The sequence below is a fragment of the Puntigrus tetrazona genome, chromosome 14 (genome assembly GCF_018831695.1).
Source record: "Puntigrus tetrazona isolate hp1 chromosome 14, ASM1883169v1, whole genome shotgun sequence".
NCBI classification, from domain to species: Eukaryota; Metazoa; Chordata; class Actinopteri; order Cypriniformes; family Cyprinidae; genus Puntigrus; species Puntigrus tetrazona.
In genome coordinates, this window is record NC_056712.1 from 967634 (window position 1) to 991538 (window position 23905).

Consider the following 23905-nt stretch of genomic DNA (forward strand, 5'->3'; position numbering starts at 1 on the left):
GAATGCACTGGGCTTACACCCTGCAGAACAGCGCTATGCAAATAAAGTCCGAATGTAGAGTAAGAGTAAGGTGGAAAAAATGATGTTGAGACATGTTTGGATTTGTTCACTTTTTTTATTGGCAACAAAGCATCCGAACACTTCCCTTAGTTGCCTGCAGAGCATGCAGCACAGCAAAGTGAACTCTCCAAACAGATTCGTTGGCAAAGAAGTTACAATGTTTCAGGCAATCTTTTCTGTGAATCTTTAGTGTAAACTCATCTTAAATACGATCCCCCTTTCCAAATGTTCCCTAAATGCAGTGTTCTCTGAGAAACCTTATTTTTCAGTGCTATGCTTCAGTGCAAGATTAGGCTCAACATCCCCCTCTGTTGTCTAATATTTATATTTAACTAAGCAGATCTCAACAATAAACCTTTAATCTATGTGTTTCACGGGTTCATAACTGTCGTTCTTCAGTAACCCTTGCTTCTGAACCACTGGGCTCTGGCAACAACATCATTGGAGTAGTCTTCTCCTGTGGTCTTGGCATCGATATTCTCGTATGAACTGACTGTACTCACACCTGCGTTGTAGGCTGATATTCCCCCTATAACAGACATTATAATACAACTGAAGCATGAAAAGGATCAAATTTGCCTTTCTTTTTTAATGCCATTTATGTTCATTTCTTAATCATAAATGTTATAACATACCTTTAAAGCACTGCTCTTGGGACCACGTGGGAAATTTTGCTCTAATTTCATTAGTAAAGCTAATGAGTATATCGGTAGCTTGGCCGATGTGCTGCTCACTGTTCCATGCACCAGCTGGAGTGTGGTAGCGTCTGTCCACCTTAAAGAAAACCATTTAAAAAAACCAGAACAATTAGAAACATATAAAGATATCCCGCAATGTTTAATGTACCATACATATTTTTCATAGTTTGCAACCATTCCTTGTTTTGCGTGATGCATCCTCTTCGGTTTCAAATTAGGTGTCAGCTTGAATTTATTCTCAACAACTGAATGCGTTTTATTTTCAAAATAGGGAAAATCTGTTTTTCTGACCAACCTGCATGAGGCCAAAGGCATTGCCATGGTCGCCCCATTCACCCTGCAGAGCGGCTCCGGCTCTGGACTCTCTGGAAATGATGGCAGCAATCACAGCCGGGTCCATCTGCTTTGCTCTGCCAACTTTGATGATCATACATTTGTAGTTCTCCATCCGGGCTAGATCAGTCTCGGCCAGTTTTTTGGAGGCTTCAACACCTTTTTAAGATTAAACCCTTGTTGTAATTATTACGATAAGTTGATACAATTTGCATGCAGTCATGCATTCTTACCTTTTATGTTTAATCTGTCTTGATTAGCTGTTGCCTGTGATGCACCGGTGGTATCTATATTTGAAATGTTTCCATAAATGCATGCTATAAAAAAAACAAAAAAACAACAACATGTAAAATCAAGTTATTAAAAGTAAATTATTTAACAGAACATTAGAGCATTACAATATCACTAATTCCTCCTCATTATTCAGACAATCTCATATTAAAACAGTCAGCACATTGTATAACTTGTTATATAACATACCCATGATGTTGACTTGATGAGTCTTGTCACTAAATCAAGTGATTATAGAGTATATGGTTGCAGAACGAGTGGTTTCCCTGTTCTTTCCTGATGTTCTTCCAACTAAGGAAAAAAACAAACAAAAAAACGAAATCCTAGCACATGTACCACGGCAAATGTAAACTTTTCCAATCAAATGGTTGTAAGACTTCGAAAAAAGTACTACATAAATGAAGCCGACTTGAATCTTAAATTACACTTGTATTTCATAAGATACTTTACAAAAACGCAGAATTCAGTAAACAATGACTCATCAAAACGTCTCTGATTGGCTACTGCAATCATAAGCTCATCGGAATCACTTGTGATTGGTTATAAAGCGCAACACAGACGTAACAGGTTTAGTTAACGGACGGTTTTTATTTCACTTTCAGTTTATTCGAAACAGCCGTAATACAGCCACTTTTCATTTAATCTTCACTTTATTTGAGACAGCCGTATTAGATTTAATCTATAGGTTGCTTTTCATTTCGCTTCTTACTTTAAATCAACCTATTACGGATGTCACGAATAAAGTCAGTTTAATTTTTGGGAAACCCGTTATTTTAGCGCCAGAAATGAGTGTCAAGTGTTTTTTTTTCCCGACTGAATTTGTATTAAACACGACCACAATTTAATTAAACATAGTAATTTACTAGCTAAGTATAACCTTCATTTCCTTTCCTCGATTGTTCAAACAGTGAATAAATTATAGCATACAGTAACCGAAAAAAAAGCCTACAAGAATATTAAGACACTTTAGCGCGAGTTCAAACCTTTTTTCAAAACTCCTCTTTATAAATCAATGAAAGTAGAACATGAATCTCTTACTTCGTACGTAGATCAGAGCTCAGTCGTGTAGTTTAGACTCCTGATCACTTTCACTCTGGACAGGGGTGAAAACCACCACAGCACCTGCTTGAAACTTCGTCAGCTTCTCCAAAAAGTTACTAATTGCGCACAGGCTAACTTCAAAAGAGAGGCGTGATTCTGAGGCTTTTATATCTAGCTAATATTTTTCCTTATATCTCGCGAGAATTCGGAATCATTTGGGTTTCACTTTTCTAAAAACAAAATGAGAACACAAGGATATTACTACTAACTAAAAAAAGGTATTAAAATAGCAAAAATAACGTAAATACGTAAAACGCCGCAAAATTTCAGGCATTATATCGACTCAATACTCTGAATATTCGCATTATTAGAGCACACTGCTGGATGTTGTGAAGTTATTCTCTTTTACATTACAAAATATTATTAAAAAAGGATGCTACTTTAAACTCAAACCGCTAGTTACAAACGAGCACATTATTCGCTGGATTTAGCGGAAAGTGATGGAGATGTTCGCTTCCCAAACTCCCCAAACAACCGCTTTGTCCGGCGCAGTCAGCAAAAACCCACAAGAAACCCTCAACACAAGCAAACTCGCTCGTTAACGCGTGAACGCAGACAGGTACTTACAAAGCGAAGAAACTCCTAGAGATATCTGGTCATCCTTAAGCGAGCGAAACCTCCGAGATTTCCTACTAAAAACATTCTCCAGCGTCATGTGTGAGTGAGTGAAGCAGGACGAGGCTCGACGTCGCCCTCTGTCGTCGACAAAACCCGCACGCGCTTTCAAAACGTGTTTAGAGCCGCTTCCAGGGGCCTACTGCCTACTGCCTACAGCCTACTGGGAAGATAGATTGAGAGAGACTTCACAGGGTCGGCGGGATATACAGGAAACACGTGGTTGGAGTAAATAAATGAGCTTTATTTGATCAGATCTTTACTACTACTTGAAAACACCACAAACACCATCAAAGAGACAGATTACATCAGCATTTCATAAATATTTTTAACTGACCATAGCAATACAGCAGGCCTAATATTAAGAGGTTTTGCTGCTGTTTTTCAGTAACCCTTGGTTTTGAACCATTGGGCTCTGGCAATGACATCATTGGCGAAGTCATCTCCTGTGGTGCCGATGTCCATGCGCTCGTACGTTTGGATGTTCTTCACACCTGCGTTGTAGGTCGAGATTCCCCCTGAAACGGACATCATACCACAACTGAGATCTGAGAGTGGAGCGAACTCCTTCTGTTTGCATTTAATAGTCTTTTTTATGTGCAGCTCACTGTCCCATACACCCGTTGGAGCGTGGTAGCGTTTGTCAACCTAGAAGAGACATATTCAAAAGAGAATGATTGGAAATGTTCAGAAATATTGAATGTACTCTGTATTTCATGTATAAGAAATGGTATAAAAATTATATTTGCTGCGGAAAGAAAATGGCGTAAAACCAAAGATCCATCTGATCTCTGTTTTTATCAGTCTCTTCTCTCCTCATTCTCTACTAATGTCTCCACTGCTAAACTGAACTATTACCAAACCAAGATTAACAACACCTCTGACTCACGGAGCCTCTTTAAAACATTCTCTGCTCTTCTCAGCCCACCAGTCCCTCCACCATTGTCATCCTTAACCTCAGATGATTTTGCTCGTTTTTCATTAACAAAACCACTAAAATCAGCAACCAATTTCCTGCAGCTTCTCGCCTTACACACACCAAACCACAGCACCCCAACACATTCTCCACTTTCTCCCTCCTCTCTGAAACAGAGGTATCAAAATTCGTCCTTGCCACGAATGCTACAACCTGCCCTTTAGATCCCATCCCTACTAACATCTTTCAGACTATCGCTCCCTCCGTCCTCCCTGCACTCACCCAGATTATCAACAACTCTATTCATACATTTCCCTCAGCTTTTAAGGAAGCTCGTGTTGCACCTCTCCTTAAAAACCCACACTTGACCCTGCGCTTATTGAAAATTACAGACCTGTGTCTCTCCTCCCATTCATGGCTAAGACACTAGAGCGTGTTGTTTTTAACCAACTCTCCTCCCATCTCTCACAAAACAATCTCCTGGACAGCAACCAATCAGGTTTCAAAAGCGGCCACTCTACAGAAACTGCACTTCTATCGGTCATTGAGGCACTGAGACGGTCAAGAGCACAATCAAAATCTTCAGTGCTTATCCTGTTGGACCTGTCTGCTGCTTTTGACACGGTAAACCATAACATACTCCTATCAACCCTCAGGCAGATGGGTGTCTCTGGAACAGCCCTTCGGTGGTTTGAGTCCTATCTCTCTGGTAGGTCTTTCAGGGTATCATGGAGGAGCGATGTCTCAGAGTCTCATCACGTCACTACTGGAGTGCCTCAGGGCTCAGTACTTGGGCCACTGCTTTTTTCCATCTACATGACATCACTGGGTTCTGTCATTCTGAAACATGGCTTCTCATATCACTGCTATACTGACGACACTCAACTCCATCTCTCCTTTCAACCAGACGATCCCACTGTTTCTGCACAAATTTCTGCGTGTTGAGACTATTTCACTCAAACGGCTCTTTACCAGGAAGGATCAACTCAAGGCGAAGTAAAACACAAGACAAGTTTCTGGATTTTTAGCTTGCAAGGATTGCGCTGTCGGTTGCAAGCGGGAGAGAAGCAGGTTTCTCCTTAACCTCCCTTTCGCCTCCAGATGGATCACAGTCCGCCTGAGGCCGGGGGCCGGGCAGGCCCCCGCCTTCTGCCTCCTTCCCTGCTTTTGCCTGCGTTTGCCTCCGAAGCTCAGATCGCAAGTCACTTTATTTATAGAGGAAAGGACAAGACACAATAAATGAAAACAATTGGCAACATCTCTTGTGCGTCAGAATCTTCACTCCTTCAGATTCTTCCGGTGGCCCTATCAGTATTATACGGAGGCCATGTTATGACCAAGAATCAAACTGAAACTAAAAGGGCCACAGGTGCATAACTGTCAACATTCAACTCTAACATTCCGTTCTCACCAAGCTGACAAAGCCTGGCACCCGATGGATACATACATAACTCCAACACTGCGTGCCTAAACAACATCTCAGTCTGGATGAAGGATCATCACCTGCAGTTAAACCTCACAAAAACAGAGCTCCTCGTTTTTTGGCCTATCCCACCATACAGCACAACCTATCAATTCAGCTAGGCTCGGCTACTGTATCCTCGTCTAGGTCAGCTAGGAACCTTGGAGTGATCATTGACGACCAGCTAACTTTCACTGAGCACATTTCAAAAACTGCTCGATCTTGTAGGTTTGTGCTGTACAACATCAGTAAAATCAGACCGTACTTATCAGAACACGCTACACAGATCCTCGTCCAGGCACTAGTCCTGAGTAGGCTTGATTACTGCAACGCCCTCCTTGCTGGCCTCCCAGCCTCTACAACCAGACCTCTTCAGATGTTCCAGAATGCAGCGGCAAGGGTGGTCTTCAACGAACCAAGGAGGGCCCACGTCACGCCCCTCTTCATTAGTTTACACTGGCTTCCTATAGATGCCCGCATCAAATTCAAATCCCTGATGCTGGCCTACAGGACAATCACAGACTCCGTTCCCTCATACTTACACTCACTAATTGAATCATATGTTCCCTCCAGGTGCCTACGCTCTGCAAACGAAAGGCGTCTTGCAGTGCCATCACAAAAAGGTGCAAAATCACTCTTGCGCACCTTCACCTGGTCTGTTTCTCGCTGCTGCCCCACTAGGGCTTCTTCTTCTTCTTCTGCTGTTTCCTATCCTTTTCTTGTTATATTAAAAAAAAAAAAAGCCTTGTGTCTGCGTTAGGTAAGCCAAGACCCCACTCAGAGCACTTATGCACTACTGCCCTTTTGTTGACATTAATTGCTTCTATTACCTACCTCCTTGCGTCGCTTTGGATAAAAGCCTCATTTGTACGTCGCTTTGGATAAAAGCGTCTGCTAAATGACTAAATGTAAATGTAAATGTAAATGGCTAAAACTGGCCCCTAACAAGGATCTATTTAATATAGATATGGGAAGACTACTCATTAGAGACACATGATTTGAGTGATTCAAAGCATTTTATTTTATAATACAAATAGAAAACAAAATAAAGAAGAGTGAACATTGATTAGAAAAGCAAAAATATTAACATAGTCATGAAGCACTAGAATGAGTCCAGATTGTTCAGCAAGGTCTTGCAGCTAACACTGCAAAAACAAAAGTGGCAGAAACTGTATACAACTACTGTGTGAGCTTATTTTATTCACTGGGCCAAAATATCTGAAAAAGCCCATACATAAGCACACCACGTTGTGGAGCGTCTTCATTTGGGAACAATACATGCAGCTGGACTCTGACGTAATATTAATATGTATCTACATGTAACCAGGCTTTTAAACTTCCACAAAAGTACAAATGACACAAAGACTGTGAATAAAGGATGCATCTCTGAATAATGTAAAGAGTGCTTTAGGTACGTACACGTCTGGGTTGCAGACTATCAATGCAGTGATGCTTTCAATTCTGTTGCCATATCACAGCTGGTTGGACAAATTCAGCACAACCAGAAGCACAGTCTCCTGATCTTGAGCAGCACCAACAGCATGAGCTTGACTGAGAGAAAAGCTTTTTTGGCCATTACTTTGACAGCTTATTGCCTTCTAGGTGTACACTCATCAGAAGGACAGTGGGAAAAACAAGCTTGCATTGCTCTCTTTGCGTTCTGACCTTGACACTTCAAAAGATCTAGAACAGAAGGCCCCAAACTTGGTCCAGTAGGGCTGTGTCTTCCAGAGTTTAGCTCCATCTTGCCTCAACACACCTGCCTAGAAGTTTCTTGTACGCCTGGAGTGAAGGAGCGGATCTCTGCTTGCAATATGGGTGTCACCCAATCTGGAAAGAGAGGCAGTCTGTGTGGAAACTGAAGTTGTACAAGCGCTCCTGATCATCTTTGCCACCCATTTTGATGCTGGTGGAAGTGCTCTCATTGCAAAAGAGAGCTTGCAGCATTTCACGATGAACGGCAGGGAGCCCATGTTGAAATCTGCAATAGCTGGACCACCATCATGTGCTGAGAAACACTCTTGCTGAAGAGAATGCACTGGGCTTACACCCTGCAGAACACCGCTCTGTAAATAATGTCTGAATGTAGAGTAAGAGTAAGGTGGAAAAATGATGTTGAGACATGTTTAGATTTGTTCACTTTTTTTATTGGCAACAAAGCATCCGAACATTTCCCTTAGTTGCCTGCAGAGCATGCAGCACAGCAAAGTGAACTCTCCAAACAGATTAGTTTGCAAGTAGTTACAATGTTTCAGGCAATCTTTTCTGTGAATCTTTAGTGCAAACTCATCTTAAATACGATCCTCCTTTCCAAATGTTCCCTAAATGCAGTGTTCTCTGAGAAACCTTATTTTTCAGTGCTATGCTTCAGTGCAAGATTAGGCTCAACATCCCCCTCTGTCGTCTAATATTTATATTTAACTAAGCAGATCTCAACAATAAACCTTTAATCTATGTGTTTCACGGGTTCATAACTGTCGTTCTTCAGTAACCCTTGCTTCTGAACCACTGGGCTCTGGCAACAACATCATTGGAGTAGTCTTCTCCTGTGGTCTTGGCATCGATATTCTCGTATGAACTGACTGTACTCACACCTGCGTTGTAGGCTGATATTCCCCCTATAACAGACATTATAATACAACTGAAGCATGAAAAGGATCAAATTTACCTTTATCTATTTTTTAGTGCCATTTATGTTCATTTCTTAATCATAAATGTTATAACATACCTTTAAAGCACTGCTCTTTGGACCACGTGGGAAATTTTTTTTTAATTTCATGAATAAAGCTAATGAGTATATCGGTAGCTTGGCCGATGTGCTGCTCACTGTTCCATGCACCAGTGAGAGTGTGGTAGCGTTTGTTCACCTAAAAGGAAAAACATTAAAAGAACAGAACAATTACAAATATATAAAGATATCCCGCAATGTTTAATGTACCATACATATTTCTCATAGTTTGCAACCGTTCCTTGTTTTGCGTGATGCATCTGCTTCTATTTTAAATTGGGTGTCATCTTGAATTTATTCTCAACAACTGAATGCATTATTATATTTTCAAAATAGGGCAAATCTGACCAAATTTCTGACCGACCTGCATGAGGCCAAAGCAATTGCCATTGTCGCCCCATCCATCCTTCAGAGCGGCTCCAGCTCTGGATGCTCTGGAAATGATGGCAGCAATCACAGCCGGGTCCATCTGCTTTGCTCTGCCAACTTTGATGATCATACTTTTGTAGTTCTCCATCCGGGCAAGATCATTCTCCGCCAGTTTATTGGAGGCTTCAATGCCTTCAAGATTAAGTCCTTATAATTATATTACAATAATTTAATACAATTTGCATGCAGTCATGCATTCTTACCTGTTATGTTTAATCTGTCTTGATTAGCTGTTGCCTGTGATGCAGTGGTATCTATATTTGAAATGTTTCCATAAATGCCTGCTATAAAAAACAACATGTAAAATCAAGTTATTAAAAGTAAATTATTTAACAGAACATTAGAGCATTACAATATCACTAATTCCTCCTCATTATTCAGACAATCTCATATTAAAACAGTCAGCACATTGTATAACTTGTTATATAACATACCCATGATGTTGACTTGATGAGTCTTGTCACTATGTCACTATATATTGTCACTATATTATATCAGCAACGTTAATAACTTTCTTCATTTTAAGGGGCTCACACTGTTACTACACTACTTACATATTAGAAAGCTAGGAGAAGATCTCGTAACATTAGAGGAGTCTTCCGTCGGTGCCTCCTTCATTTACTCGTTCATTAACTTTCCTTTTAAATATCTGGCACTAACTCATTTGTTAGCTAGGCATCCAATGAGAGTCCTCGCTGTCTTCAATAAGCCGAATCGGGACTCAGTAGTGACTAAAGCTGTGTTTAGTATCGTCCCACGTGGAACACTAACTTTTTTTACTAACAGGAAACTTCACTTTCAGGAAATGTTTCACTACTTGTTATGGAGGACAGCACCCCAAAACTATAGTATTTACGACCAGTGGTGAATCTGGGAGGTTATGTAAAGCATTCGCACATTTTCTGAAGCGTTATGATGAATTATAGTTCATTTTAAAATGTGTTCTCTGCAACAGGAACTTGTGATATCAAACACTTGTCCGCCAGCAGAAGCTGTTGGGATCCAGCCAAGTGACAGGCAGTCGGCAATGCTAATATCATTTCACAGCTCGACTGGGCTTTGAGTAGAATTGATCCAGATGAAATAATTTCTCGATTTGGTAACGCGAGACTGCATTGAAAACACATCTGGACCTCGGGCTTCCATGCAGAACTTGAGGAAACAGTAAGTGGACACGAAGTTATTAAAACCCCCCACAAACGCTCATCTTTAATTCAGACTGAAAATTCTGGTCTTGAAGTGACTTTCATGCTTGTTAAGAAAAATGCATGTTTTTCTAGAGCTGTAAATGAAGGAAGGACATTTCTTTGTTTGGTTTTGAAATCAAACGCCAAGCAGTGGAAGGCTTGAGTTGGATCCATTTTTGTCTTTTCCAGTAAATTAATGAGGTTGTGTTTTATTTAAAACTAGAACAGTAATATATGCAAAATAATGAACGAATCTTCTGTTAACCCCAAGATAGCATTGCATGTTAATGAAGTAACTCATTACTAAGATTAAATTGAGTATTATGATTCAGTGCAATGAAGACTGTTTTTCTCTGAATCCTAAAAGCAACACAATACATTTAAAAAGACACGTAGCACAAATTGATAGCGAAAAAAAACAAACAAACAGAATTTGCTGGCAGATAATTACCAGGTCATTCTGTGGTAAAATTAGACATTTCCAATATGGTCCAATAAATGAAACATGTACACAAACCAAACATTTATTTTTACTGCAGTAAATGAATTCAATAGCTTTTGTATTACATGAAAATACAAGCACAAAACTAATACTGCAAAATAATTTTCAAAACACCAGCTAAATAACATACATACAAGCCACATTAAAACAACATTGTTTTAAATAGCATTGTGTGCAATATTAGTGATGCACTGTCCAAACATTGAGCTTCATAAGTAAAAAACTAACCAAATCAAAGAAAAACACAAAAGCAGGAATAAAAACAGAATATAAATATACATACAAGCACCAAACCTGAATACAAAACTAAGGCTTCAGTGCTAGTAATTAATTGAACAATGTGCAGAAAATGCTTGCTAAAGGTTTTTTTTTTTTTTTTTTTTTAAACAGCATTTGTGTGTGCAATATTAGTGCTGCACTGTCAAAAAGTTGAGCTCCATAAGTCAAATCAAAAGAAAAAAATCAGGAACACAAACATGGCTGCAGCTTTTGTCACAGGCCCACATGTTAAAAAATAAAGACATTTAACAATGTGCAGGAAGTGTTACTTTTAACACTTGCTGCTTTGCATTTAAGAGAAGCAACGCAGTTCAAGCTCATTTTTTGGAAAAAGCTTATACCTTCCGTGGATTTTCAAAAGGAATTTTGGCGGTCTTTGGAGGATTTTGATGTTTTGTTCCGTTCATCTCAGCCTTAGGCCAGGATTTATTCCCAGGAAAATTCTGAAAAAATGAATACTAGTTTAACTTTGCAAGTAAAGAAGTGACAGAGCAACACGCAGACAAGGTTTAGAATTAGCATAGCTTCACCTAGATCTTGTGTAAATTCAACCTTAAACCTTAACGTTACCAACAGACATAAATTAGACTAATAAAACACTAAAATATAAGGGCAGTCACATATATTCACATTATCTCCACAAATATCAATAAAATCAGAATCAAATCACTGTGAGGACATGCAAAACAGTTAACAAATCCGCACCTATAACTAGCACCTTAAATACAATAACGGCCTTACCAAAACAGGTCGTGCTGCATAAAATAAAGAAAAGAACAAAAACTAAATGCAAAACGTAATATTTTACCTCAGGCGCGTTAATCCTTCTCCGGGCGAAGCAATCGTCGTGTTAATGGCTTTTGTTTCTTCCGCACGCGATTCGCGCCACAAGTTTCTTGCGCCCATATATTCACATTAGCTCCACAATTAAATCGAAGTTGAATCAAATCATTGCGTCGTCGTGTGAGGACGTGCAAAACAGTAACGTTGAATTAAACTCAACGGGTCTAAAAAAACCCCCCACAAAAACTAATAAGATATAACACCTAAATACAACATTGGAATCACTGAAGATCGTAAAGAACAAAAACTAAATCCTAAACTTCAAGTTTACCTCAGAAGCGTTAAACTAATCGTTCAACCGGAAATTGAATGAAGTAATCTGTGTATTAATGGCGTTTGTTTCTCACTCACGCGTTTCGCGCCGCAAGGATCTTGCACCCACAATGCAATGCGTCATTAAAAATGACGGAAAAACACCTGTAAACTAAAAATACGGAAAATTCAAGTCACATTTATATAGTGCTTTTAACAAAATAAATGGTCAAAGCAGCTTTACAGTATGAAACAGGAAAATGATATATTAAAAAAGCAACAAACAATTGTGGGAAAAAAAACCCTAACAAATTCTATGCAGAGAATTCTATTTGAATTTTATTCTATTTTAATGTCTTTGTATGTTAGAGCATTATATGTTTTCTTATGTTAAGAGTTTTAGAGTTTTATTCAGTGTCATGCATTTTATTTATCGATGCGTCATTAAAAATTACGAAAAACACCTGTAAATTAAAAATACGTTTTTACTGTATTTTTACAGATTTTTTTACAGTGTAAACTTACCCTTAAAAATGCAAATATATTTCAGGTAGCACAAACTATAGGTGAATAGGTGAAAACTATCATTAGCCACACAAATAGTACCTTGATACATGTATTCATGCATTTATCGATCATGTTTTGGTTTGACTTGTACTCTCAGTATCTTTCAGCTTAAAAGGTATTATTTGATATTACTCTGACTCTACCAACAAGTGTAAAGAATATATAATTTATTAATTTCGTTTGTCAGATTTTTCATCCATAAAAAAAGTTTACTGGCTCAACACCTACTCTTTTATGTTTTCTGATTGAGGTTGATTCACTGCTCAGACCTTTTTTATTTGACTAGAAATAAAAAGTGTAATATGTTTTTGTAACTATACGAAAATTAAGTTTAGGTAGCTTTCCTTCATTGTTGTTTTTATATCATGAATTAATTTATTTTCTCTCTTGATATTGTCAGCAGCATGCTCCCTCCTTGTGGTTTCTTTTTCCTATTTTTATTAATTTTATTTTCTTTTTTGTAAAGTTCTCCTGAGGGTGATTGTATATTTTCATCTGATTTTTAAAATTATATATATATATATATATATATATATATATATATATATATATATATATATATATATATATATATATATATATATACGATAAACACTCAGTAAAGTGACATATATAAAAGTTATTAAATATAGTTTTTTTAAACTGATTTTAGTAGTCTGATCACATTCTAGGATCACTAATATACTTTAAAAAATTATGCAACATTTATAGGAAAACTGAGATACAAAAACAAAACAAAATTCATCCATTACTATAAAATTGAAATTTTTTGGTAAATTCTTTAACACTTAAAAATGTTTTAAATCAAATGTTATGTGTATAAAAATTACTGTAAAGATATAAACACATATAATAATTATTGTAACCAGCAATAATCAGCAATTATTTTTTTAACAAAACAAATTGTCAAAGCAGCTTTATAGTATCAAACAGGAAAATAATATATAAAAAAATGAGCAATAAACAATTCTATACAGAGAATTCTATTTGACTTTTATTCTATTTTAATGTCTTTAATGCATTATTTTTTTATGTTAATAGTTTTAGAGTTTTATTCATGCATCTTTTATCAGTGTCATACATTTTATTTATCTTTGTTTTTCTCGTTCTGAGCGGTGATCTAAATATTCATGACGTGAAATGGATTCAATTTTGGCAGACCAGCAGTTCTGTGGCTGTTTTGCTCAGTTATGTGACTGAAAGCCAGAAACAATATATGAGGTATTTTTTAATTGTGAATATGGCAAGAAATGTACAGTTCACAGACATTTCACCCGAGTGTGGTATTGTTTCAATGACATTTTTAAATGGCAAAATCAAAACAGAATAAAACATAATTTCAATATCCAGTGCATCAGTTAAGTGAACTGCTTTAAACTGCACTTAATTATAAACGTGCAAATAATCGTAGAATCCTCAACTATGGTTGGATGGGTGCACACCACTTAAATTAAATATTTCTTTTTTGTTTATGTCTTATTTTTAGGACACACCCTAGCTGGTAAAGTGAAACGGTTCATATTTAATATACCTCAAAAATGTCAACCATATTTTTTTAATGAATCTGCTTGATAGAAGTGAACGCCCTAACTTTGAGGGTGCAGGCAAAGAAGGAAGGGAAGAGAAATAAAATGAAAGTTTGTCAGAAATGACAAATCATACCAAATTTCAGCTTTTCTCCTCAAAACAAACAAAAAGTATCTGATTTGTTTGTGCATTAAACAATTGTAATCTGGATCGATTTACGGTATGTGTCACGCGAAAGACACATGGCGTGAGCGAACAAATGAGCTTTATTGCATCCAAACAAATACAAAACACAATACAGAACAGCGAACAGTGAGCAAATGTAAAATTAGGGACGTTTTTTTTTCAGTAACCCTTGGTTTTGAACCACTGGGCTCTGGCAACAACATCATTGGAGTAATCGCGGCCGGTGGTGCCCACATCCATGCGCTCGTACGTACGGACGTTCTTCACTCCTGCGTTGTAGGCCGAGATTCCCCCTGAATCAGATATTACGCTACACGTGAGATATGACGTCTAACCAAGTGCTGCCATTACACTGTAATGCATTCACTTTTATGCTCTGAAATCTTTTGTGAAATGTTATTAGTTACCAACTAAGTGTAGTAAATTGATTAAAATGATAAAAACTGAAAAACAAGGCGACTTCCCTGTTAATTCTATTGTGGTTGTTTTGTGGTTTTGAAAGCATCATAGGTTTACCTTTAAAGCATTGCTCTTTTGTCCACTGGGGAAACTTTGCTCTGACGTCATTAATGAAGCCAGTGAGTATCTCAGTCGCTTGTGTCAGATGTTCTTCACTGTCCCATGTACCTACCAGCTTGTGGTAACGTTTGTCAACCTAAAAAGGAACATATGCAATGAAGAGAACAAAGTTAACTTTAAACAGCTTATTTATCGGATTAACCTACAGTTAAGTTAAAGGAAGTGTTGCGGGGAACTCATGCTTTGAAAAGGGAAGCTGGGAAATATCCGGTTTACACAAAGAATTGAGAAAAGCGTGACAGACGAGTCTTCAGATTTGCACATTATATGGAGAACATGTTTTGACGTGTTGGATTCATGCGGTTTATCGGTTTAAAAGCGGCTTGTGTAGTTTCATAACCCTTCTAACTATATTATGCATACTGTTCTGTTTGCAAAAAGCCAAAAAATGCATTTTATGATGTTTACCTATATGCAAAGCAATGTATAACTTTAATGCTTTTTCAGTGATCTGCAAGGATTGCCTACGATTAGTCTGTCTATTCAAAATCTAGATTCAGAATAAACACCCTATCATCTTATATGTGTCTTATGCACCTCATATTAAGATTATTGTCACGTTGTCTTTTAAATAGAGTAAACAAGTTCTTCTGACCGACCTGCATGAGGCCAAAGCCATTGCCATGGTCGCCCCATCCATCCTTCAGAGCGGCTCCGGCTCTGGACTCTCTGGAAATGATGGCAGCAATCACAGCCGGGTCCATCTGCTTTGCTCCGCCAACTTTGAGGATCTTTCTCTTGTATTGCTCCATTCGGGCCAGATCATGCTCAGACAGTTTTTGGGAGGCCTCGACACCTTTGAAATGAAGACTGTTGATATAAATCACAATGCATGTAACTTAAGCTACTGGACACGCCGGTTAAACAATCACGAGCCTACCCTTTACGGTTAATTTGTCCTGTTTTGCTGTCACCTCAGAGGCTCCGGTGGTGTCTATTTTCATGATGTCTCCATAAATGCATGCTAGAAAATACATGGCAAGTACCGTCTGAAAACCTTTAAAATAGTCTGTAAACAATTTATTAAATAACATTAATGTATTGCTATACTATGACAGTATCCTATTAATTAAGCTCAGGATAATAATCATCTTACCCATGATGACTCAAAACAGGACACCGTACTCAAATTGTGACTTTAGCCGGAGGAATATATGAAGTTGTGATTGCAGTGGAACTGGTTTCTCTTTATCGCTTCTTCCTTAAGGAGGGACCAAATCGTCATGTTTAATGTTGTCATAACTAAACGTTGCGAAATGAAAGCAAACATTAACGTCTTATGAATTCAGTAACCACTGCACACGAGTGCCTATTATCACGAAAAGTATTGCTCATAATAATATTATTATATCGTATTTTATAATTCAAATATTGTCATTTGCTCGGTAATCGGTTCAGTGAAAAGATCCGACTCGTAAGAGTGATTCATGCGGGAACGAGTCGATTCATTAATAAGAACAAAAGAATCATTTGTTTTAACACCGTGTATCGCTGTATATTAATTATTCATTGAAACAAATTCAAAAAGTTTTTTTTGGACCAGCAGAACGACGTACTGTATAAACAGACTACAGAAAAAGTGTACTGCGTCTTTAAGGGCAAACCCACCTATCACTGTCAGTCTATGAAAACCAGGAAGCAAAACACTGGAATGGCTTTATTTGTTATAAAGTGAAGATGCTGATGCGATAGTACTGAATTTAAACTATATAACCATATAACCATATAAACAATGCTTGTAAACATCATTTTGACTTTACACGTTTTGGAATCAGTTTTTTTTGCAGTAGAAAGCAAACAGTTCAACGTTTTGTACTTAATAGCAGATGATTTGAGACCGGCTTTAGGCTGCTACTCTGACCCGGTGGTCAAGTCACCAAACGTCGACCAACTTGCCTCAGTGAGCACAGTGTTTCATAACGCCTATGCACAGGTATGTTGCTCACCAGAAACACAAACATGCATGATGCGTGCTACGTAGAGCTTTATGTTATACATTTATGCTATGTTCTTTTAAAGCAAGCTGTGTGTGGACCCAGTAGGGTGTCTTTCCTAACAAGTCGAAGACCGGACACCACAAAGCTGTATGATTTTAACTCCTACTGGAGAGTGCATGCAGGGAACTACACTACGCTTCCTCAGTACTTCAAGTCTAACGGATACACCACTTTATCAGTTGGCAAAGTCTTCCATCCTGGTAACTAGTCCACCTGATGCATGCATATGATCATCTCACAATGCAAAAAACTCGCTATGCCCTTTCGTTTTTGATGTGAAAGATGACCTGGGCATTTGCTTTTGGATGCCCCATAATCCTTTTGTGTGTTAACCGTCTTGTTTGATGAGCTAATAATGTTTCTCTTTCACGTGCTCGTCCTCAAGGCATTGCCTCCAACCACTCGGATGATTACCCGTACAGCTGGTCTGTACCGCCGTATCATCCACCCTCTTTTAAATACGAAAAGAGGAAGGTCAGTGTTGTGAGTTTGAGTGGATGCGTGCATACACACCTCCTCTGTGTGTGTGTGTGTGTGTGTGTGTGCTTTCAAACCCGAGCCGTGTTGTTTAAATGTCTCTTGGTAAAGCCATACCTGTCCTAGCAATCAGGTGTATGGATCCGGGTTTATATCTGGGATTTATTTATGGGTTGGGATTTTTTATTTAATTTTAGGTTCGGATGTCCAACGCAACATTCCAAGGCCATTTATATAATATTTCGTGCAAAAGTTTTAGATCATACGGAGAGTTCATGTTCAACAATTTTCTAAAATCAACTTTTTTTTTCATTTTTTTCATGCAGTTAATCTCAGTCAGATTGAATTTGGGTTATTTTGATGAATTAAAAATAACAAAAGAAAAAAATACTAGCTGACTATCTCAATAAAACACAATAAAAACATTTTTGAACATTAGGAAAAAACCCAACATTTAATGCTTTTAAAATAAGTTTGTTCTTCTAAACAATTCTGCATTTATTTGAACAAAAATATAGCAAATATAGTAATTATACTCTATAAAAATACAGTAATTATGTAAAATATTTGTCCAATTTATCTGTTTGAATATATTTAAAAAAGCTGTTTATTCTTTTTTTGGCAAAGCTGAATTTCTAGTATCATATTGCAAGTTTGTTAACATTTAGAACTAAATATTGATTCATGAGTATGGTCTCTTGAACCTAAAATTAAATATTAAATAAATATATATATATATATATATTAATTAATTAATGAATTTTTAATTTTATTTTACTTTTTTTGTTATATTAATATATAATGAAACAATTCATTTCAAAAACTGTATGTTCTTTTATATTTTTACATAGGGCCATTTTAATTAACATTTAAACATTGCATGATTTATTTTTTATTAAGCTAGATTGTTTTAATGCACTAATGATCATTTAAAATAACATTTATCTAACAACAATTAAATCCTCCTGTGGCCCATTTTCCACCGTCTGATATCTCTCACACTTTATACTATTCTGACACCTGCTGGTTAGTCCGTCTCATAATTATTTGAGAGCTTCTTTGGTTTCCAAAATCTGATTAAATAAATAAATAAATCAATAATAATAACAAAAAAGACCGAAGTTAAAGCGAGGTTTTAGTTAAAGTTTAAACATAAAGAAGTTGAGTAAATACACAAGTACAAGTGGATATCTAAATGACTGTAATGTTTATTTCCAAGTGTCTCATGTTCATCTTCAGGTTTGCAAAGATAAAGATGGCACCCTACACAGTAATCTACTGTGTGCCGTGGACGTGTCTGAGATGCCTCTAGGAACCCTTCCCGACATGGAGAACACAGCAGAGGCCGTCCGCCTCCTGAAGTCTGTGAAGGACTCTCACCATCCGTTCTTCCTGGCCGTTGGCTTCTATAAGCCACACATTCCTTTCAGAATCCCACGGGTAAGCGCTTTACCAGCACCTGTTAAGTCGGTAAATCTGGAAAACACTGCATTTTTTTTTTATAGGAGTACCTAAAGCTCTATCCCATCGAGAGCATGACGCCGGCTCCGGACCCAGATGTTCCTAAGAAACTTCCTAATGTGGCCTACAACCCCTGGACTGACGTCCGCAAGAGGGAAGATGTTCAGGCGTTGAACCTGAGCTTTCCTTACGGCCCCATTCCTAAAGACTTTCAGGTGCACATGCAATAATGCAGTGTTCGCTCTTTGTATGCCATTTACGTTGGATGTTTTGAAGCCTTTGTATGGAGTCGTAATTTGGTTTCGGTGAAGTTTGGTCGTACCTTAAAGGGATTTGTGTTTTCTTCTCATTCGTCAGCTTCAGATCCGACAGCACTACTTCGCCTCTGTGTCATACGTGGATGCTCAAGTCGGAAAAGTTCTGCAGGCTCTTGATGATTTGGGCCTCGCCAGGGACACTATAGTGGTTTTCAGCTCAGATCACGGTTCGTGTCCGTTCTGCTTGTTATTAAATGTTACATCCATTGGGTGGCAGTATTGAAGCATTGGTTTATAATGTAGGCCAGGTTTTCGGTGGTCTGTGGGTTTTCATATTATTTTGAATTCACATCATGTAAAGTTCTTCTTAGAAATGATGCTGTCACTTTTTTGTTTCATTTAGCATAATTGCATTTTGAATTGTCAGTTAAGATTGTGCTATAGCTCACGTGTTTTTCTCTTTGTTATAATGCATACATTCATGCAGTGCATTTAGGGGCTTTATACATAAAAGTGTATGTGTGAGTGTGTATGTGTATATATGTATATTATAATATCTAATATTATGAATCGAAATGACAAAAAGCAAAAATTTATTTTATTGCAATTCAAAGAATTTTAACAATGGCTACATTAACAAAAAACAAAATAAATATAGAAATATATAAATAATGTATTTTATTTAAGATTATAAGATACTATATAAAATATCATTTTGTATTTTATATATATATATATATATATATATATATATATATATATATATATATATATATATATATATATAAAAACAACACACAGCATGCATTGAAATAATAAATATATATATATAAAAATATATATATATAAAAAAAAATATATATATATATATATATATATATATATATATATTTTACATATATTTTTACATTCATTCAAATAATAATTTAATTTATTAAATTACAGCATTACTATAAAGAGCAGCTTAATTCATTGCATTATTTAAAAACATAAACTAAAAAACAATCATAGAAATAATGTACAAATTTAATAAAATTGTATGATCTTGTATGATAAAAAATTTTTAAACTTTTTTTTTTTTTTTTGTACTTTGTTAAGAGTCTTAAATTACAAACCTGCTACCTCAGTTTAAAGTTTCTTCACATTTACATCGTGCCTTAAATCAAAGAAACAGCCAGCAAAGAAATGATCGTTCTGTGTGACTCTGCGTAGTTTTCTCACGGTTAACTCTCTCTCTCTCTCTTAGGTTGGTCATTAGGAGAACACGGCGAGTGGGCCAAATACAGCAACTTTGATGTGGCCACCCGAGTGCCATTGATCGTGTACAAGCCAGGTGTGACCTCACCTTTCCCTCGGCCTGGGGAGAAGACGCTCCCCTTCATCGACGTGTTTCGGGGCACTCGGGAGCCGTTTGGCAGAGGTAAATGTGACTCAGAGCGGCCGTCAACACGCGAAGCCGGCAGGATCCTTCACGAGATTCTGAGACTCCGACCGAAGTCACTCGAGCGCGTGATATCAACTCTCTGGAAAAGACGTCATGGCTGAAGCGTCGGCCCATTTAGAGCTTTGATTCTTATTTTGCTTCAGTGTTTTTTTTGTGCAGTGCGTGAAGGTTCGGCCGAGAGCGTACCGTTGAGCACATGCGTCTGCTCATGGTTTTCTTTCTTTCAGCTCTCGAGTGCACATTTGTGGCAATCTTTAGAAAACACCCAGCGTAAGCAGCCGGAGTAATGACTGTAATGATAATGCCACAGCACAGAGAAGCTAATAAGTCCTGAGAGTTATTGCTCTCACAGTGGGCTCTGTATTGTTGCTTGTTGTTGCTCTAATGAACTGCGCTATATTCAGTAACCGTATCGGTAAATTTCATGGAAATTTCTAAACTGGTGCCTTTTACCTAAGAGAATAGTGGCTGAATTCAGTGTGAGGGTTTCGTGCTCGTTTGTTTGCATTTTATGCTGGATTTTAGAGTGACGCTTGGGTTCCATTTAAAATAAAAACATTAGTTTAGACTTGTTTTAGCACTAATGTATAAAGTTTAAAAAATACCTGCCCTGAGCCCTTTGGGTATCTAATATGTCTTCTGTGAAAATGTGTGTGTGTGTATATATATATATACATACATACACACACACACCAACAGGATTCTGCTTTATTTTTATGATTTACTTTATCAAAAAATATTTGTAGACAACAATTTCAGCAAAGATAATATAAATGTTTTTTGAGCAGCATATCAGCATGATTTCTGAAGGATCATGTGACACTGAAGATCGGAATAAATGATGCTGAAAATTTAACTTGCATCACAAGAATAAATTATATTTTAAAATATAATTAGTTCTGTCAAATGATTAATTGCATCCAAAATGAACGTCATTTTTACATAATATATGTATGTGTTCTGTGTATCTTTATTTTGTGTGTATATATATATATATATATATATATATATATATATATATATATATATATATATATAACATTTTTATTTAATATATATTTTACTTTTTTTCATATTATTCAAACAAAAACCTTCCTGTATACAATTAATCATTGGACAGCACTAATTATTATCGCACATGAGAGACTTCTTAAAAAAACTAATCCTATTTAATCTATAAATATTATTGACAATTAGCATAAAATTATAATTTATACCTAAATTAGACATAAAAATTAAATAATTGATGTCATATGCGCTGTGTTATATTGTAGCGTAGTTTCGGATATAACTGCATCAGTGCTTTATGGGACAGGTAGTTTGTTCCCTCATAAAAGAAGTTTGGTACACAGTCTTGTATGCTTTCTCTGTCTTTTCCAATTTTTAAAAGCCTTGACTCATTTTAAAAACGGTCGATTAAGTTCCTGGCTTTAAAATATTTAAGATTGTATTCAAATGCCTATGGTGAAAATGAATGGGAAAATACACTTAAAAAAATGCTGCAGTGTGGGTGGTCTTTTGAGGTTGGGGGGTTGGGGGAATCCGGCCAAGCTAAAGCTCTGTTTACATCAAGCGTGATGCGGTTAGACAACATGAATGTAAAATGTTTGGAAAAATGATGGAAAAGAAACCATTCACATTTTCATATGTGTATATATATATATATATATATATATATATATATATATATATATATATATATATATTGTGTGTGTTTATATGTGTGTAAAACCATTACTATAAGGTTCATTAGTTAACAACATTAGTCAACGGGATCCAAGACTGAACAATACTTCTATTCAGCATTTACTAATGCATTATAAAATCACAAATTGTGTTTGTGACCATTAGTAACAATGCTCAACTGTATTTTCATTCATTAACGTTAACATAGAATAATAAATAGGGTAATAAATGCATTGTTTGTTCATGTTGATTTAATACTAATGTTAATATTAACACCTTATAAAGTGATTTTATATATATATTAGTTTTTGAATGCTTTTGTATCTCTCTGTACATCTTTTCAGGTGGAGTAGTTGAGAGCGTGGTGGAGCTGGTGGATGTCTTCCCCACACTATCACACCTGGCTGGGTTACGTCCTCCGAACCACTGCCCGTCCTCATCCTTTAAGATCGAGCTCTGCACCGAAGGCTCAAACCTGGCCCGTTTCATCCGCAACTCGGAGAGAGAGATCAAAAGAGAAGCATACTCATTCAGCCAGTACCCTCGACCCTCCGACTCCATCCAGGAGAACTCGGACCTGCCTGACCTCGCCGACATCCGAATCATGGGCTACTCCATCCGCTCCACCGACTACCGCTACACCCTATGGGTGGGCTTCGACCCCGGCCGCTGCCAGCCCAACATGACGGACATCCACGCGGGAGAAATGTACCTCCTGGCCGAAGATCCGGGACAGGACAATAACGTGTTTGACGAATTCGACCGCGCTACGGTCTTGCGGAAGCTCGGCATGCTGCCGTCGTGGACAGAGAGTTTAAAGCATCATGTAATGTATCTCAGCAGCGGGGTGAAATCAAAAAGGATTCTGTGATTTTTTTTTTTAGCTTGCCATGATGTGAAAAGGGAACACGAATGAATGTTATGAAACCAGACAAACGTGACTGGTCGTACTTCAGCAAAAAATGAAGGGAGAATTAAAAAACGTTGCATTTTGCGTAAAGCCTATTTTTTTTTTTTTTTTTTTTTTTTTTTGCATTCTACCTCAGAATTCTCATGATCACAATTCTAAAAATCTTGCACTCTCGTGACTGTAATGTGAAAATATTATTTATTATTATACCTTTAATTTAGTCTGATTTCATTAAAAATGTATTTGGCGCTAAGAAAAATTTAATTAGAATTAAATAATGGCAAAATTATTATTACTAAAGATACGTTAATATGTTTTAGGGTTTTTTTTTATCCGAATATATTATTAGGGAGCATAACACAATTATTTTGATTTGATTTGAATAAATCATTATAATGTTTTTACTAACAGTAATTCTAATTTATTAAATTTAATATATAATAATTATATAATAATTTATATAATTTAATAAATAAAAAAATTCTAAAATTAAATTAAAATTAAGAGTTTGGGTTAAAATGTAATGATTCCACAAGGCAAAAATGCTTACGTTTTCTTAAAAAAAAAAAAAAAGTCGTCTTCTGAAGTTTTTTTGACATGTGGCCAGGACATATTTTGTGAGGTTCAGTTACATTTTGATGTGTTTTAAGCAGTGTTGCATAGCTCGTAAAGACAATTATCACCTCTTTTGTACCAACAGTTGTTAATCCTATTTTAATCATAACGATTCCTTTAGCTCCTCACTCTCAAATTATTGCCGCAAAAGATTTTTTTGGACCGATTAATTTTGTTTGCTTTATTTAATGAATCACGTGCCTCATAATGCTCTAATAAAATAAACTTGCGCGGCACTTTTTTAATAAAAAATTGAATCAAATAAAAAGGCATATTATCGCATCCCGTAGCGCTCTTATTGAATATATTTGAGGTGGTGTCTTAAAAAAAAGCCCGCTGGACTTAATTTCCTTATTTCCCCTCAGAACGTGATACGTGGAAATGACGTAACGTCGACTTAAGCGAGAAACGAGTTTAATTCAAGTCTCCGAGAAACAGAAAGCTCGGCTCAGACAACACTCTGCTTTAGCAATTTATCAGGTCACTAAGTCGTAATTGTATTT

General features: G+C 36.8%; 4 protein-coding genes across 7 annotated transcripts; 1 reads left to right on the forward strand and 3 right to left on the reverse strand.

Annotated features, from left to right (window-relative positions):
- Window positions 1–95: 95 nt before the first annotated feature.
- LOC122358033 (lysozyme g-like) lies at window positions 96–3202 on the reverse strand. Of its 3 annotated transcripts, none has more exons than XM_043257769.1 (6): window positions 3051–3202; window positions 1572–1673; window positions 1325–1408; window positions 1054–1250; window positions 696–834; window positions 96–589 (listed from the first exon to the last, which is right to left on the reverse strand). In XM_043257769.1, exons 2-6 carry the CDS (start codon window positions 1573–1575, stop codon window positions 456–458), a joined length of 558 nt encoding a protein of 185 aa, XP_043113704.1. In that variant the 5' UTR covers window positions 1576–1673; window positions 3051–3202; the 3' UTR covers window positions 96–455. The 3 variants fall into 3 exon arrangements, with proteins under 3 accessions (XP_043113704.1, XP_043113702.1, XP_043113703.1); XM_043257767.1 differs by lacking the exon at window positions 3051–3202 and adding an exon at window positions 2421–3019; XM_043257768.1 differs by lacking the exon at window positions 3051–3202 and having other exon boundaries at window positions 1572–2406.
- A 4403-nt stretch (window positions 3203–7605) lies between these two features.
- LOC122358035 (lysozyme g-like) lies at window positions 7606–9086 on the reverse strand. The gene is made up of 5 exons (XM_043257771.1): window positions 9068–9086; window positions 8837–8917; window positions 8569–8765; window positions 8205–8343; window positions 7606–8094 (listed from the first exon to the last, which is right to left on the reverse strand). The coding sequence occupies exons 1-5, from the start codon at window positions 9069–9071 to the stop codon at window positions 7961–7963; spliced, it is 555 nt and encodes a 184-aa protein (XP_043113706.1). The 5' UTR covers window positions 9072–9086; the 3' UTR covers window positions 7606–7960.
- A 4952-nt stretch (window positions 9087–14038) lies between these two features.
- Window positions 14039–15773, reverse strand: lygl1 (lysozyme g-like 1). Of its 2 annotated transcripts, none has more exons than XM_043257766.1 (5): window positions 15652–15773; window positions 15436–15519; window positions 15155–15351; window positions 14493–14631; window positions 14039–14269 (listed from the first exon to the last, which is right to left on the reverse strand). In XM_043257766.1, exons 1-5 carry the CDS (start codon window positions 15653–15655, stop codon window positions 14136–14138), a joined length of 558 nt encoding a protein of 185 aa, XP_043113701.1. In that variant the 5' UTR covers window positions 15656–15773; the 3' UTR covers window positions 14039–14135. The 2 variants fall into 2 exon arrangements, with proteins under 2 accessions (XP_043113701.1, XP_043113700.1); XM_043257765.1 differs by having other exon boundaries at window positions 15436–15564; window positions 15652–15742.
- Window positions 15774–15928: 155 nt separating this feature from the next.
- Window positions 15929–22871, forward strand: ids (iduronate 2-sulfatase). The gene is made up of 8 exons (XM_043257749.1): window positions 15929–16488; window positions 16575–16752; window positions 16938–17026; window positions 18269–18469; window positions 18535–18705; window positions 18848–18974; window positions 19994–20167; window positions 22222–22871. The coding sequence occupies exons 1-8, from the start codon at window positions 16288–16290 to the stop codon at window positions 22746–22748; spliced, it is 1668 nt and encodes a 555-aa protein (XP_043113684.1). The 5' UTR covers window positions 15929–16287; the 3' UTR covers window positions 22749–22871.
- Window positions 22872–23905: the final 1034 nt, after the last annotated feature.